Source organism: Castanea sativa, chromosome 1, assembly GCF_040712315.1.
Source record: "Castanea sativa cultivar Marrone di Chiusa Pesio chromosome 1, ASM4071231v1".
NCBI classification, from domain to species: domain Eukaryota; kingdom Viridiplantae; phylum Streptophyta; class Magnoliopsida; order Fagales; family Fagaceae; genus Castanea; species Castanea sativa.
Window position 1 is genome coordinate 46,693,124 of NC_134013.1, and position 18,403 is coordinate 46,711,526.

General features: G+C 35.1%; 2 protein-coding genes and 1 long non-coding RNA gene across 3 annotated transcripts; 2 read left to right on the forward strand and 1 right to left on the reverse strand.

Moving 5' to 3' along the window:
• Positions 1-8,924: 8,924 nt before the first annotated feature.
• Positions 8,925-13,123, reverse strand: LOC142621999 (uncharacterized). The gene is made up of 3 exons (XR_012841854.1): positions 12,927-13,123; positions 10,535-10,708; positions 8,925-9,222 (listed from the first exon to the last, which is right to left on the reverse strand). It is a non-coding gene; the product is annotated as an uncharacterized LOC142621999 (long non-coding RNA).
• A 1,340-nt stretch (positions 13,124-14,463) lies between these two features.
• LOC142628321 (putative mitochondrial protein AtMg01250) lies at positions 14,464-14,946 on the forward strand. Its single transcript, XM_075802423.1, has one exon. It carries the CDS (start codon positions 14,464-14,466, stop codon positions 14,944-14,946), a length of 483 nt encoding a protein of 160 aa, XP_075658538.1.
• Positions 14,947-15,162: 216 nt separating this feature from the next.
• On the forward strand, positions 15,163-16,867 carry LOC142628330 (uncharacterized). The gene is made up of 3 exons (XM_075802433.1): positions 15,163-15,859; positions 16,164-16,247; positions 16,356-16,867. Exons 1-3 carry the CDS (start codon positions 15,163-15,165, stop codon positions 16,865-16,867), a joined length of 1,293 nt encoding a protein of 430 aa, XP_075658548.1.
• The last annotated feature ends 1,536 nt before the right edge of the window (positions 16,868-18,403 follow it).

An 18,403-nucleotide genomic window follows, 5' to 3' on the forward strand; every position in this document is an offset into this window, starting at 1 on the left:
CTTTTTATTTTATTGTTTCGAGCGACACAGCATGGAGGAAATCACGAAACATTGGAAGTGTCTTTCTCTTTCTGAAAGAGAAGGTGACGACCTATGCCTCACAAGGGATCGTTGCACCACAGAATATCTTATTGCAGCACTATTTTTAACTCGAAGAGCGCTCAACATGGAAGCAGTGGCGAGAACTTTCAAACCACTATGGCGTATTGACTCGGGTTTCACTGTTAGCAACGAAGGCGCTCACAAGGTCTTGTTTAGTTTTGAAAGCAGTGAGGATGTGGATCGTATTTTATCTGGGGAACCTTGGAGTTTTGACAAATCGTTGGTGGTACTACAACGGTACAACAGATTCACCCCCCTGGAAGATTTGACCTTTGATAAAGCATCTTTCTGGGTGCAGGTCCACAATATACCAATAGGCTATAGAAGAAAGTCAGTAGCAGAGGATATTTGCGAGGCAATTGGGGTAGTGGATCGCTCTACAGAAGCAGCAGAATGTGAAGTTGGTACCTATGTGCGAGTCCGAGTCACTTTAGATGTTTACCAACCTCTATGTCGGGGTAGAATAATTAAGGTGGAGGGTGGAGAGAAAGCTTGGGTTAATTTCAGGTATGAGCGCCTCCCCAACATATGCTATTGGTGCGGTTGTTTTGATCACAGCGACAAGGAGTGCGATATGTGGATTGAGAGCAAAGGCACCCTACAGACTAAATCCCAGCAGTTTGGATCATGGTTACGTGCAAATCAGACGGGTCCATCAAGAAAAAATGTAGTTCGAGTTTCAGGATTCTATGAGGATAGAGCAGAGAATAACTCAACACGGCGACGCCGGGGAGGGAAGGAGTACACCACGGCGGCAAAGACATCGGAAACAGGGAATCAGCCAGATAAGGATAATTCTGATATGGAGGCAGAATTTGAGGAACTTCCAAATACAACAGCCTGTAACGGTATGTTTCAACAAGGTAAGTCAATTCCTTCTTACCTTGACCGCGGGAATATGGGAGAATATCTCTCTCAACAAATCAGGGAGATTGATAAGGATCTTGGAATTTATGAAAATCCCAATATTGCAGCACAGGCCGAGAATATCATCCTAAATAAGGAATCTCCTCCTCTGTTTGAATTTGGAAATGTGAAGAGTAAGTTAGAGGAAAATCAAAATGTGCATCAGGTTCAGAATTCGGTACAGTCGCCCCATGATGGTCGTGATACACCCCTCCACGAGATAACAAACACCCCTCGGGTCCCAACTCTTTTTGAAGTAACTCTACCAGCAAAATGGAAACGCTACCCACGTGTAGTAGTTAATTCCCCTGTAACCAAAGAAGATATCCCTGCAACTAAAAATGAAGTGCCTAGCTCAAAACGCTCCATCAACACACTCATCGAGAGGAGTGAGTTACCAAATAAAAAATTATTGGTTTCTTACGACGATAAAGAGAACTCCCTTGTAGTGGCGGAGGCTGGTTTCCAGCCCCGCCAGGCGCCAGGAGTTGGAGTGTTTGGAACTCATAGGGGGCTTGGGAACCAACTTGCGAGTTCAAGAGCTTGCGAATTTGGTGCGCAAAAGCTCCCGTCTGTGTTCCTAGCCGAAACACGGCGTACGAAGCTAGGCTGGATTATGTGAAGGATCAGATTCGGTTTGACCATAAACATTTTGTTCAACGAATCAACAGAGGAGGCGGGTTAGTAATCTATTGGAGGAATGATGTAGACCTCGAGGTAGTGTCTTCCTCATTGAGTCACATTGATGTAATCATTAATAAGTCTTCAGCTGCTGCCTGGCGTTTTACGGGTTTCTACGGTGAACCCGAAACACACAAGCGACATGAATCTTGGGACCTCTTACGTCGACTACATGGGCAGAGTACACTACCTTGGTTATGCGCCGGGGATTTTAACGAAGTTTCAAAACATTCAGAGAAGTCAGGTGGAAGGATTCGACCTCGGGCTCAAATGCAACTTTTTAGAGAAGCTTTAGATGAGTGTGGCTTCATGGACTTGGGCTTCAAAGGCTTCCCCTTCACCTGGAGCAAACACTATTGTACTGGAGTTTCTATTTAGGAGAGGCTAGACAGGGCTGTAGCTACGGTTGAGTGGTTTTCGAAGTTTCCGGGTACTCGGGTTCATCACATAGACAGTACGACATCCGATCACAAACTTCTGTGGATTGAGAAAACTGGTCTGGAGTTTCATCAGAAGAAGAAGCCGTTTAGGTTCGAGGAAATGTGGTTAGCTGATCAAGGATGTGGGGAAACGGTGGAGGGAGTGTGGATGGCAAGCTACGAGGAGGAGGATAATAGACGTGTGATCAAAAAGATAGAAAAATGTGGGAAGGAACTTACTCGTTAGAGTCAAGAATTGCTTCGGAGTGTTAGAAAGGAGCTGGAAAGGAAGAAAAGAGCTGGCTCGGATAGAGAAGATGGCAGTACAGAATGGAGGGTCATCGCAGCTTGTGGAACTTCGAAAAGAGATTAACGTTCTCATGGGAAAAGAGGAGAGGATGTGGCGACAAAGGTCAAGGGCTCTATACTTAAAAGAAGGAGATCGAAACACACGGTTTTTTCATTGTAAAGCTACCCAGAGGAAGAGGCGTAATAATATAGCAGGGATCCGAAACCAGGCTGATATGTGGTGTACAGAGCAAAGCCAGATTCAGAAAATTTTCTTAGACTATTACAACCAGCTGTTTACTTCTTCCAACCCGTGCGAAATGGCTGCTGAAGTGGACTCTATTCCTAAGGTGGTGACTGAGGAAATGAATAACATTTTAACCAGGGAGTTCCAAACATGGGAGATAGACAACGCCTTGAAACAAATGGCTCCATTAAAAGCTCCGGGACCGGACGGAATGCCTCCATTGTTTTATCAGAATTTTTGGGATTTGGTAAGAGGTGATGTTTGTGATTCTATTTTAAATTTTCTGAATTCAGGTTCCCTCCCTAACCCTTTAAATCATACCTTTGTGACGTTAATTCCCAAAACAAAAAATCCGGAAAGAGTAATGGAGTTTAGACCTATTAGCTTATGTAATGTGTTGTATAAAATTTTCTCTAAGGTGCTTGCAAATAGGTTGAAGAAAGTGCTACCCGACATTATATCCGAACATCAAAGTGCCTTTATTAAGGGTCGTCTTATCACGGATAATATCCTAGTTGCCTATGAGACCTTACACTATATGAAGAATCACAACTCCGGGAAAGTTGGCTACATGGCACTTAAATTAGATATGAGCAAAGCGTATGATCGGGTCGAATGGTCCTTTCTTAGAGAAGTCATGGTGCACATGGGTTTTCAAGAACGATGGATAGCTTTAGTCATGGAGTGTGTCACCTCTGAACGTACTCTCTCTTGATTAATGGAGAACCTTGTGGTAATATTAAACCAAGTAGGGGATCCGTCAAGGTGATCCATTATCACCCTATCTTTTCTTGTTGTGTTCGGAAGGCCTTCATAGAATGATACATAAGGCAGCAAGTAATGGAGACATTCAAGGGGTGTCTATTTGCCGTAATGGTCCCAAACTAACCCACTTATTTTTTGCAGACGACAGCCTTTTGTTTTGCAGGGCTACATCACATGATTGTCAGAAAGTACTAGAGATTTTATCCTCCTATGAAAGAGTTTCGGGGCAAAAGTTAAATAGGGACAAAACGGCGCTCTTCTTTAGTAAGTCCACTCCCATTGACATGCAAAACAAAATTATGGATGATCTTGGTGTGAATATTTTGAGAAATTATGATGAATACCTTGGATTACCATCTATGGTGGGGCGGAATAAGAGGGCCAGTTTTGAGCACTTGAAGCAAAGAGTGTGGAAACGTTTACAAGGGTGGGAGGGGAAATTGTTATCCCAAGCCGGAAGAGAAGTGCTAATAAAGTCCGTCATTCAAGCTATACCCACTTATACAATGAGTTGTTTTAAACTCCCGGTCACATTGTGCCATGAATTAGAAACTCTTATTCGGAAGTTTTGGTGGGGTCAAAGGGGAGATAGAAGAAAAGTGCATTGGGTGAAGTGGGATGAATTGTGTCAACATAAAAATTATGGAGGTGTGGGATTCAAGGATCTCACAACTTTTAACGAGGCCATGTTGGCCAAATTAGCGTGGCGGCTTCTCCATGATACAGATTCTCTCTTCCATAGAGTCTTCAAAGCAAGATTTTTTCCCTTGTGGTACAATCCTAGAGGCAAAAGACTCTTCTTCGGCCTCGTATGTTTGGAAAAGTATTCTCATAGGTCGAGATGTGATAGCTAAGGGAGCTTGTGGAGGGTAGGCGATGGGAAACAAATTAGAATTTGGGGTGATAGTTGGCTTCCAACAAAGAATAAAACCAGAATTTCTACTCCGAGGCTACTTGGACAAGAGAATTCATGTGTTGAAGTGCTGATTGATTCGGTCTCCAGAAGGTGGCGGGCTGAGGTGATCGATCATGTTTTTGAGATAGCTGAAGCCGAAATCATCAAGAGTATTCCTCTAAGTTCTACCATCAGCACCCGACGTAATGGTCCGGCCTTTCACTCCCTCAGGCCGTATTCGCCTGGCCTCGTTATAGATTCTTGCAAGACAATTTGGCTACAAGATGCAGATCGGATAGTGACTTGGAATTTTGGAGAAATCTATGGGGAATGGAAGTGCCTAGCAAAATAAAAAATTTTGTGTGGCGAGCTTGTAAGGAAAGCTCTACCAACAAAAAGAATTTGCTTCGCGAGAAAAATCACAACGTCCGGTCTTTGTGAAAACCGTAACTTATGTGAAGAGGATCGTGCACATGCTCTTTTTTATTGTTCTAACTTGCGGGTGATTTGGAGCTCGGACCCACGGAGTTGGTGGTGGCTTTACGGGGAGTAGAGTCAAAGAAATATTTCGCAGAGCTTTTGAAGAGAAAAAGATGCCGAACTTTTAGCTTTTACGGGATGGGCAATCTGGAATCGCCGGAACCAAGTCAGGTTTAAGGAAGCTGTGTGTCCTTTAACCCAAGTACTGCCGCTGTCAAAGGATAGGAAAGCTGAATTCCAGAATCTCCAACCGGCTGCAAAGATTGCTCAACACAGGAATCATACAAGATGGAAGCCGCCGGAGGTCGAAACTTATAAGGTGAACTATGATGGCGCGATGTTTGCAGAAAAAGGAAGGGCTGGTATAGGAGTAGTCATTCGAAATGCTGAAGGTTCAGTCATGGTCTCTCTGTCACAGCAGGTTCCTCTCCCAACAACGGTGGCCCAAGTAGAAGCTATGGCAACTAGGAGAGCAGTTGAACTGGCCCTAGAGACTGGTTTTACAAATGTGATCATAGAAGGGGATTCAGAAACCATCTACAAAGAACTCACCAATACGGAGCCTTCCCTAGCTTTACACGGGCATGTGATCCAAGATATTAGGTGCTCAGCTTCTTCTTTTGTTAGACATTGTTTCTCTCATACTCGTCGTCAAGGGAATAAAGTAGCTCATGCGTTGGCAAGATGGGCAATGAAAACGCCCAATTTAACTGTCTGGATGGAAGATGTACCACCAGACATTCAATATCTTGTACGGGCTGATTTAGCCACCAATGATTAATGTTATGAAGCAGGATTCTCAAAAAAAAAAAAAAAAAAAAACATCAGATCTTTTGTCATCCTTACTTTATAGTACTGTTCTTTTTTGCAATGATTTAAGTTTCAACATAAAGGGCATTTTAGGGGCATTTCAGTTCTTTGAGTTTCTGTTACAAATATTGTAATACGTTAACTTGATATATCCTATTGTCACCCTAATACTTCACCTATATTTATTTAATACCCAATTTTTGTTTACCATACAATTGTTTTCTTTACCATAAATTTCAGAAAATGTATCACCTTTAAATTTGTTTTAACACGTTGCTGGTCGGTGTTACTGAAAAGAGAAGTCCTTATTAATAGGAGAAAAATTTCATGGAGAAATTTGTTTCAAAGTTGTCTACAGGAAATAAATTTCAGAGAGAGGGAGGGAGAGGGAAAGAAGAGCGTACAAAGATAAAGATAAAAGAAATTAGTGGTGTTTAATTTATAATTACTATCAAATGTTGTGTCTATAGTTTAGTATAGGCAGTTGGGTTTTAAAGGGGCGTATATATAAGGCAAAAAAGAGTCAAAATATTTTGTAACTATTGTCCAGAAAGATAGAACATTGTGTCTCTAATTTACTATAGATGACTGAATATAATGGTTCTAAAAAGTGAAAATATTACTAAAACTTCCATCAAACGAAAAAACACAACTGTTCAATTTTTTTTGAATGTACACGTGACATTAATTTATGTAACCATGTGGAGTAATGAGGAGTGGTCAACAAAAATAAAAAGTTAAATGTTTCGACTATTAGTTATTATATAGATATAGATATACTAATTAAATGCCCGTGCATTGCACGGTTTTGATCAAAAACTTATTAAATACAATATATAATACATTTGAGAATAATAAGTTAATGAAATATTATTTCTTAGTAAAAAAATATTTTCGTATAACTTCTGAATTCTCTTCAACGTACCAATTGTCTAATAAAACTAAACATCACAAATTAATATCAGCATTTAGCAAAATAATATGTCCATATAAATTAATATCTAAGCATTAAATTAGTATCAACATAAAATTCACAAATTATAAGCTATCCAAATGTATAAGCATTAAAAAAATAATTTTGTTGTCATTTATATATATATATATATATATATTAAAAGAGAATTGAATGACCTCAAAATTGAAAGTCTACACAACCTTGGAATTGAATGTCAATAGTTCAACAGGAATCTCCTACAACAACACTGAAAAAGAAAAGAAAAAATAAATATAAAATAACATATAGCAATAACTAAAATTGAAAATACAAATAAATAAAATTACATAGATTGCAACCTTTGAATTGTATGTCAATTTAGGAGTTTTTAACAATTTTATAGGACGCTTGATTTTAATTTCTCATAAAAAAAAAAAAACAAAATCACTAACCTTTGTTGTTTATTGTTGGAATGAGTTGTGATATGGTGATAAATCAAACCTATTCATCTTAATACACAAAAAGTTCCTTACCTTTCCATCTTAATATCACAAATTGCTTTTAAAAAAATAAAACTAAAATAAATAATAGATCTAAAACTATATGAAAGAAAGCAACTGAAACATGTATTTCATAGATCCTTTGAGAGATCTGATTCCATAATGAAAAGCAACATTATTTCCAAATTACTAAGAATTAGCTTTCAATTTCTCTTTGAAAAAAAATTAAGAATCCCTAACCTTTGTTGTTTATTGTTGGATTGAGATTGTGATATAATGATAGATTGAATTTATCTTAATACACCACAAATTTCCTTACCTTTCCATCTTAATATCACAAATTTGGTGATAACATAATATCTTAATACACAAGTTTAAGTTGAGCTTGTTAGACAGATAAAAAGCCCATTCGGATAGGCTGTTCACAAAGCCTTAACGCGCGTTTTAGACCAAACGTGATTTTATAAACCATTTGGTTCCACAAAAATCAGCACGTTTGCGTTTTCAAAATCCAAATTTTTCACGTTTACAAAACATTGCAAAGATCTACTTTTTCAGAAATGCAGGTTGGATTACCGCTATTTTTTTCTCCAGGAAATCAAAATAGCGCCAAAACGATAATCGGTTTTACCAAAATACCAACTTTATCACTTCCCGATGTATATCTCTTCCTCTATTTTCTCAGTCAGTCTCCACGGGCTCTCCATGTATATCTACTACCCTGTTCTCTCAATCTCCACGGGCTCTTCATGTATATCTGCTACCCTGTTCTCTCAATCTCCACGGGCTCTCTTCTGCTTTGTTTCTGGTCTTCGTTCTTCATCTTGCTTGCCAGGTAACAATTCTCCATTCCTCTTTTGCTGAATTTATGTTATAGATTTGGGATTTTTGCATGGTGGGTTACACATTGTTAGAATCCTAAATGTTAGAACTTATTTTGACTGATATAATTATTGCTACGGTTGTTTCTGTTTCTGTGTTGTGGATTTATTTGGAGTTTTGGCTGCTTTTGAGACCTGCCCATTTTGGGTTTTCATTATAATTATTGCTTTATTATGTTTCTCATTCAAGAATCAGGTTTGTGTTTATGGGCTTTTGATAAAAATTTAATTTTTAACATTCTTTAGTGATAAAAGGCTTAATGGGTATTGTAAATGCACTTCTAGTATAGTGTTTTTGTATCCTCTCTATGTGAGGTGCCCCTGAGTTTGACAGATTTTGGTATCTATTTATGTGTGCTGCTGGAGAGTTGAGGCTTAGGTATGTCTATCTCTGTGTAGTGGGCATAGTTCTAATAACAAAGTGGAAAAGAGCAAAACTACTACTAAGTTTCATTTATTGTTAAGTTTAAACTAAATAAAAATAATTTTGTTTTAAAAAAAATGATAATGATGAGTTTGAGTTTAAGTTGGACTTGTTAGAGTGATAGAGTTTCATTCCTTGTTAAGTTTGGACTAAAAAAAAAAATTTATTTAAATAAAATGATAATTTTATTTAAATATTGTGCTGATGTGAAAAATTGTGAGAACTTCAGAAACTTCGGTTTTATATATATACTAGTCGCTAACCCGTGCAATGCACGGGATAGTTAAATAAATATTTAATTAATCACCCTCACATTAAAAGAAAAAGCTAGTTAAATAAATATTTAGTTAATCAACCTCACATTAAAAGAAAAAAGCTAAAAGAATCAGGGAAAGACTGATTTGCCCACCAAGAAAAAGCTAAAAAGGAAAGAAAAAAAAAGACATTGAAAAAGAAAGAAAGAAAAAACTTTTTTTTTTTTATAGAAAATAATGTTGAAAACTAAAGCAACATTAAGACAATGGGAAATCTATTTGCAAATGATTGCAACCTTTTTATGTTTACTTGGCTCAAGGTCAAAATCCAAATTCAATTTTGAAACAATGAAAACATACTTCATATTAATTGTAAATCAGTCTCACTACATAAATTCACTTTTTGCTTTAATGTATTTTGTAGATCAAATATTGTCAGAAGAATTCCAATAAACACTATTGCCACATCTATTTTTGTTGTAGGCATTTAATTTACATAGAAGCCAATAGCAACCGCAATAGCTGTCACGGTTGCTCAATGCTATGACAATCTAAATCCAAACATTCTCCTTCTAGAATCTCATCTCTTTTCTTTAAACCTGCACATCAAGCTTTGTGAACATGCATCCCTCTCATCTTCATGGAAGAACAAAAGAAAATAAAGTTGATAGCTATATATTTATTGGCTACTTTGCAAAGGAACACCATTCCTTCAACTAATGACGTAAGTGTAGCTTATACATAATAATCACCAAAGGCAATGGTGAAATTAACCAAAGCATCAATTACAGATATGAAAATAACATGTATACATATACCATATAAGAGCTTAATACTCACTGATAACTGTCCAAAAAACCGCATGAAAAAAAAAAAAACAAAAAATACGCTTTATAAATTAATGCCAAGTGCATGTTCTTCCCAAATGATCTCTTAGGCAACCCCTTTTATGTTGACCGTAGACTAACCCAATTTCCTAAATCAAAACCAATCCACCACAATATCAAAACCTAAGTCATATTTAAAATCCAAATTTTAAAAAGGGAAAACAAAAACCTTACCAATGGATGTATATAGAGGGTTGTATATAGAAATGGACCCAAATTAGAGTTTCAACCACTATAATACCAATTCTAATTCAAAACCAAATTTACCACAATTACATACAATGCATTTAGTGACTCATTGTGGTGTAATGCGTGGACTTGTTTGATAAAATATGTCAAAGTATCTGTGTGGAATTGGGGGAAGGAGAAATAAATTGAAAGCAATGGGATAATGTTACTATATTATTTTCTTGGACACCTGCCATGCTTGGTTAGTTAACAGTCAATAGCATTTTTTGTTTTAATGTAGGATGAGAGCATGGGTGGTGTTTCAGTGTGTTAGCAATTCCTATGACAACTAAAACCAAGAGACACAAACCATGAAGTTGACTTAAAATAATGCGAGAGAATAACTATCAAATTCTAAATAAATAAATAAAAAAGCAAGGGGGAGTGAGATTTTTTTTTTCAAACAGGCGGTGTACAAGTTCTAAATGGGAATGAAAAGATTCTTTGCAATACGCCTAACATGCCGTGGTGTACAAGTTCTAAATGGGAATAAAAACAGTCTTTTCATTCCCATTTAACACATTTTATTTCTGATATTGTTAGCTGTACTAGAGGCATGTTAGAACATGTTTCAACTCTCATTTGACTCATTTTGTTCTCTTTTTTCCCCCCCTTTTTTTCCTCATTAGTCCGCCCAACAAATGCTATTTGACAACAATAGTCACACTTTCATACAGATTGACATCTGTAGCACCTAAACCAAGTTCATGGACTGTATCAGTTGAATAGATCATGAGAAAACAAATTTAAGCAAACAATTAGTCAACAACAACATAAAACTATAATACAAAGAGTTAGAATTTCCAAATTCAATATAGTTGAAGAAAGAAAACCTTGGATTTGAAGTGCAACCATTGGTCATGGAGGACTCATACTCAGGCTTGTAGGAATTAGTGCGACCAAATCATGCTCTGATAAGGTTTTTAGAGACCTATTTGAAGGCTTCTTAGAAGGGCCAACAGATACAAATTTGAGTAAAGCAATAGTCCTTGATTGGCGATAGATTACTGCAAAAAACAGTGAAACCATTCAAACGAAACCCAAATAACTCAACATATCAAAGTATTTAGCCTTTAGAGAGAGAGAGTAAGTAACTATTAGATAGCAAGGACCCAAGGCCACGCACAAACCCAATAGGCAAACACAAATTGAATATACCAAGATGAATATATATGTGGAGCTTACATAGGTCAATCCCTCATACATATAAATGATGTGTTCAAGACATTTATTCCATAAGAAAATTTTAGACAGAACCTAACATTATAAGATGATATCCAAAGCATAGCCTTAGAGTGCTATTACATAGCTTTGCCATTTACGCTACATATATTCAAATAAAAATAATTTTATGTAGTGAAGTCATAGGTTGCAACATCATTTTTAGCTTTTTAAAATGATTGCTTAATAAAAGCACAACATTTAAAAAGAAAACCAAAATTCCAAAGAACTTATTAGTAAAAATCATTACTCTTAACCAAAATTCTAAACGCTTACAGTTCTCTATTGACAAAATTATAACTCATAGTTCAAGTTGGGAGTTACAATACAAATTCTCACCAACAGTACCTACTGTAATTCAAAGATAACCTAAAAGAAATAAACTTATAGCAACTAATAACCTGAAATACTAAACTTAACAACATAATAACATATAAAGAGAGCAATAAAAAATTCTAGACTTTTTCAACCAATCCAAACATATTCTAATTTTTACCAATCCAAAATAGAGGACTTTCACAAAACAGATGTAAATTTTTTACTAAGCCTTTAATCTACATTGATTCTAATTTTATTGAGACATTTTGTCAAACACTTAGGGTTGGCCTATTTTCACAAAGGATACCAATTCTTATATCATTCTTTGAACCATTATACCAATAAAAACATGAGAGAGAGAGAGAGAGAGAGAGAGAGAGAGAGAGAATATTACAAAGAGACAAAGCAGGAAATCTGGTGAATTTGTCAAACAAAATTGGATTTTGAATAACATAGCTCTTCAAATTGATCATCCTACTACAGTTCCATAGAGTGTTGATTACATACTTCAAGAGTAATTTCTAGTATCTACAAAATCAAATCTATTAGAACCAATTCTCAGAGCAAACTCTAAATTTCAATCCCTATTAAAAATGCTTTAAGTTGGTCAGCTTCCAAAGTCAATTCTGCACTCTACTATTCATATTTTGTTAGGTCCTAGTATGGATTTTAGAATTATGAGGTGGCATGTATATAAGCTTCAATTTAAAGCACTACATGTACATAATTGAAAAACTTTTTTCTTTACATAAAAACCCATCAGAAGATGAAGAAAGCCTGGGAGGTGAATTGTTGAGGGAATGAGACTGAATTGGAAATCCCCACTTGATATTTAGCTTGAAACCAAAACCCATTGTGTTTGTTGGAACCAAAAGGAAAGAGAAATAGGGTGTGTATATATATATACACACGCACACAAAATTTAAAACTCAACTTTAAGAAAAAATATTGATGAATTGATAATGGCGATGAAGAGAAAAATTTAACTTTACAGGAAAAAAAATGATAATGAAGAAATTACACACACATAGCATTAATTTCAGTGAAGCTTAAATACATACATAGTATGTACACGTATACACACAAATAGAACACAAATATACATATAGATCAAATGGACTTAAAAGCAAAATCAACTCAACAGATCAAATGAGTAGTGAAGACCAAATGGTTCATCGAAAAAATTCAACAACAAAAAAATGATCAAATCAAAATCAAGCAAATCAGTAACCGAACAAAATTTACAAAACCCTAGTTAAATTTCTAGTCCACTGAAAATCCATAGAGATTTTACTCAAATCAACAAATAGTTTTACAGATCCGAAGACAAAAAAAAAAAAAAAAGTCGAAGTAATCAGCATTGTTTTTGTTTAGAGAAAATATCAGGGGAGAAAAGAGAGAGGCTATGAGAGAAGAGAAAATCTAATTATTTTAATCGATTGCTCTAATTAATCGAATCGAACCGTAGGTTTGATAATGAAAAAAAAATCAACTTTATGCAATTTTGATCGAAAATCTCAAAAAATAAGAAGAAGAAGAAGAAGAAGAGAATGAACCCTAATTTTCTGAAACAAAGTTCTAATTCAACCATCTGATGCAATCAGTATATTTTTTAATGAAAAAAAGTAGAAACTGAATTCAAATCAATCAAAAATTTCAGATCTGATGTGAAATCGTATAGATTACCTGAAAAATATGCCGAAATCGACGAAGAGAGAGCAAAGCAAGCTGAGATAAAGCTTTAAACTGAGCAAATGAGCGAATGGGGATGGCTTGTAAGGGAGAGGTTTGAGGAATAAAGAGAAAAATGGGGAACGAAAGGACCCAAGACAAAGCAGAGAGAGAGAGCTCAAAGGTTAGGGTTTTGGGTTTTAAGAATGCGTATAGGTTAGAGAGAGTGAGTTGCATAAGATTGGAAAAAAAAGTTTCGAAATTTAAAAAATAGAAAAATAAATAAATAAATATTGACGTGGAAAACTGTGAGAGCTTCAAAAGTTTCGGTTATATATATATATATATATATATATTAACTAGTCGCTGACCCGTGCTATGCATGAGAACCTACCTATTTGTGAGATAGACTAAAATAATTTTATAAAATCTTAAATTGATTAAGAAACTACACCATTACATGATTTACTCTTGTATGATTTTAATTTGTGTTATAATTTGATGAAGAAGCTATTGCTTGAACGTGCAATGGTTTACAAAAAAATTGTCAAACAATTTCAGATACTGCAAAAAATAACTTAAAAATTCAGATATTAAAACTTCTGAAAGACCAAAAAATATTAAAGAATCAAATGATTCACAACTTAAAAATTATTGAAACAAAACAAAGTATATAGGACTAAAAAAAAAGAAAAATATAAGAAAAAGATTGGGTTACATTCAAAAGAATAATCCATGGCTATAAGTTTGCACCCTATCATAAAATATCACGTTAGTGAAGTATAGAGATAATAATAATAATAACATCAATGTTTGAGTTTGAGTTTAAGTTGAACTTGTTAGAAAGATAAAGTTTCACTTCTTGTTAAATTTGGATTAAGCATTTGTTTAAAAAAAATGATGAGCTTGAGTTTAAGTTGGATTTGTTAGAGAAATAGAGTTTCACTACTTGTTAAATTTGGACTAAACAAAAATAATATATTTAAATAAAATGATAATTTTATTTAAATAATTGAAGGTAAAAACCGTTTCAACCTATTTGCATTGGCTTTTGAGGCAATCTTGTACACTACATTGCATAAACTAATAGGCCTATAATCCGTTATCTTCTTTGGCTCTTTAATTTTGTGGAGTGTGAAGTGAAAGGAGCTTTGAAGCAAATGTATCCACTTAAGTCGCTGGGACCTGATGGGATGTCTCCTCTATTTTTTCAACACTTTTGGAGCACTAGTAGTGCGGTGGTCACCAAAACGATACTTGATTTTCTAAACTTTGGTATTTCTCCACCCAACTTTAATGAAACCCACATAACTCTTGTTCCAAATATTAAAGAGCCAAAGAAGATAACGGATTATAGGCCTATTAGTTTATGCAATTTACTGTACAAGATTGCCTCAAAAGCCATTGCAAATAGGTTGAAACGGTTTTTCCTTCAATAATTAGTGATACACAGAGTGCTTTTTTCCATAGGAGGTTGATTACTAATAATGTGTTGGTGGTTTTTGAAACCATGCATCATATTAGCCAAAAAAGGGGGGGTAAGGTTGGGGAGATGGGTTTTAAATTAGATACGAGTAAAGCTTATGATAAGGTAGAGTGGGTTTGGCTTGACAAAGTTATGGAGAAATTGGGCTTTGCTGACTGGATGAGGGATTTGATCATGAGATGTGTTTCTACGGTTACTTATTCAATTAAAATTAATGGGACACCGAGGGGACACATTATATCAAGGGGGATCCATCAAGGAGACCCATTGTCATCTTACCTTTTCCTTTTGTGTGCAGAAGGCTTGTTTGCTTTGATTCAATCAGCAGTGGATAGGGGTCAAATGGAGGGAGTGAAAATTTGTAGAGGTAGTTCAAGATTGTCTCATTTGTTTTTTGCAGATGATAGTTTGACTTTTTGCAAGGCGATGTTGAAGGAGTGTGATGAACCACAAAGATTGCTTGCTGTGTATGAGAAAGCTTCTGGTCAACAATTAAATCGTGCTAAAACATCTTTGTTCTTCAGTGGCAACACTCCAAGGGAAGTTTAAGAGGAGATAAAGAATAGGTTTGGTGCTCAAGTAATTAAGCAACATGAGAAGTATCTTGGATTGCCTTCTTTGGTGGGGAGAAATAGAAGAACTACTTTCAATGCTATTAAGGAGAAATTGGGAAAAGTGTTGGCGGGTCGGAAAGAAAAATTGCTATCCAAGGCGGGGAAAGAAGTTTTAATAAAAGCAGTGGCTTAAGCAATTCTAACTTAAACCATGAGTTGTTTTAAAATTCCAGATTCGCTTTGTGATGAACTGATGGGGATGATTAGGAATTTTTGGTGGGGTCAAAAAAAGGAGGAAAAGAAAATTGCATGGCTTAGTTGGGAGAAAATGTGTGAGCCTAAGTGTGATGGTGGAATGGGTTTTAAGAATTTAAAATGGTTTAATAAGGCCTTGCTTGCAAAACAAGGGTGGCATCTTCAAATGGGTGGCAATTTTGTTCTTTATAGGGTCCTTAAGGCTAAATATTTCTCAACATGTGACTTTGTTCATGCTTCGATTGGACACAATCCTTCTTATACAGGGAGGAGTTTGATTTCTGCCCAAAGATTGGTTATTGAAGGGTTGAGATGGAGAGTTGAAAATGGAGCAAACATCAAGATTTGGCAAGATAAGTGGCTGCCATGGCGTTCATCTCATAGTGTAGTTTCTCCAAAGATGTTTTTGAGTGCTGATATGAAGGTTACTGATTTGACAGATTCAACTATAGCCACGTGGAAATATGAGGTAATTGATTTCCTTTTTATTGCTCATGAAGCTGAATTAATCAAAAGTATTCCTTTGAGTGCTACTTTGTCAGCAGACAAAATTGTTTGGGCTGAAACTACAAATGGAAATTTCATTGTGAAGAGTGCTTATAAATTAGCAGCAAGTTTGTTTAAATCTACAACTTCTGGAACTACTTCTAATGGTAGTTCGTTGAGGAAGTTTTAGAAGAAACTTTGGTCTCTGCCCATTCCTCACAAGGTGCGTCATTTTTGTTGGCGTGCTTGTCGTGACACTTTATCAACCAAAGTTAAATTAAGGAGGCAGAATGTAATTGATGAGGACATGTGTGTGCTGTAAGGAAACGGCTGAGTCGAATGGCCATATTTTTTGGGGCTGTCTAAAAGCACAAGAAGCTTGCGCTGCTTCGAAAATACATTTGCTGCCTTTGGATGTCCATATTAGTACTTTTCAGGATCTGTTATGGTTGGAGATGATGACTAATGCAGCTAGGGAGGAGAAGTGTTCAAGATTGGTTATGATTGCTTGGGCACTATGGAATAATAGGAATGAAATCCTTCATGGGAGTGAAGGTAAAACAGGTTCGGCTGTGGCACTTAGGGCAGCAAGTTATCTCTAGGAGTATTGGTCTGCAATTGACTCAAACAGTGGTGCTGCTTCTAATTGGTTTCTGCACTTAGCTGAAACTCAGATGCAATTGGCTTGGCTGCCTCCATCATCGGGTTCCTTTAAAATAAATGTGGATGGTGCTCTTTATCCCACAAAGAACCCGGTTGGCATTGGTGTAGTCATAAGAGACTTGCAAGGTAGGCTAATGGCAGCGTTATGCAGAAAAATTAAAGCTCCATTGCAAGTGCTTGAAGTTGAAGCTAAAGCCTATGAAGCAGGTATGTTGTTGGCTAGACATTTGGGGCTGCAAAATGGGTTGTTGGAGGGAGACTCCTTGACTATTTCTAATGCTCTCAAAGGAATTTCAGTACCACCCACCTCTGTTGCTGCTATTGTGGAAGACATTCATGTTTTAGGCTCTGAAATTGATGTTGTTAATTTTTCTCATGTGCGTAGATCAGGTAATAAGCCAACTCATATTCGAGCAAGACAAGCTCTAAGTTTTGTCAATGATGTAATTTGGATTGAAGAGGTTCCTTGCTGTATTCAGCAAGCTCTTATCCAAGATGTACTTGGTTTGTGATGTTTTATTAATAGTAGTTTGCAGTGTGTTTATCAAAAAAAAATTATTTACTTAAAATAAATAATAAATATAAATGAATATTTTACTTTTAAGTTACAAAATGAATGTATGTTGTGTGAGACTAAGGTATCAGAAAATATATATAATTGAATGGAAGATGGTAGAGGTACCTAAAAAATATATATATAATGATTTTCAATAATACATTGAACTTTAAGGCTTAATTAATCACATATATTTAAATGGAAAACCCTTGAATTTAATAGTTAAAAACTATATAAAACAATAATTGAAATCATGTTTAAGTAGAAACCTAAATTCAACAATTAAGAACAATCTAAATTATAAAACATTTAAAAATTTTAAGTAAAGAGACTCACATGAGAATATAATTTTTGTCCTTGAAAGCATGGAAGAGACACTGAAACTTGAGGGAGTTTCACCCTACCAAGTTTAAGTCATGTGCGTTGCACACTTCATGTGTACGTATATGCATGAAAAATAATATGAATTTAACATTAATTGTAGAATAGAGGTGGTGCAGTCTTACCCTTGTCTAGTTAATTTTTGTTATAATCTCTTTGTGTAGCTTGTATATATACATGAAAAATTATCTGAATTTAATATTTATTGTAGAAAAGAGATGGTGTAGTCTTATCTCTGTCTAGCTAATTCTTATTATAATTCATTTGTTTTGCGAGGAGAGAGAGAAACACTTCTTTTGAAAAAAAAAAACAAAAAACAAAAAAGTCAGTGTATAATATATAGCTAAGATATTAGTCTTTGGAAGTGGTATTTCGTACAGATTAGTATTTCAATTGTGGGTTTTGGTAGTTACAAGTTAGCACATAGTAATTAATAATTAGAAAATTACATTAAAATTTTTTTTAAACCAATCCCTTAAAAAAGTTTTAGTAGAGTTTATATCACGTTAATAAATTATCTCTCTATTCAACTTTTTTTTTATAATCGTGTTAATAAAAAGTTACTGATAAAACTATTATTAGTAAACATTTCTTAGGCTTATCTATTTAGCTTTGTTGCCAAATTTATATAAACTCTTTTATTTTATTTTTTTTTTTTTTTCTGAGGAATATAACACAACCAAAAACCAATAAACAACAATTTACATTCAATATAAAGAATATAATCAAACTTATTCATAATTTAAAATTAAGACATTAACACAAATTATAAATTAAGATATAAATTTAGAAAAAGAACAAAAAATAAATCTGTTTGTTTTCTCTATCACTTTGAGAGATCAAAGTATGAGTATGTAACTAAAATCTGAACCAATTATTGTAGAAAAGAATAAATGAGTACAAAAGTTTAATATTATGAATTGGGTTAAAATGTATGTGGAAAATTTTTATTAATTTTTTTGAAGTTAAAGAAAAATAGCTTAAACAAAATGAAATAATAATAATGAAGAAAGAATGCATACCTGTCATGAGATTTAAGCATTCACATATTGGAATAAACTTAAAGGATATGTGTGTGTGTGTCTATATATATATATATATATATATAGGT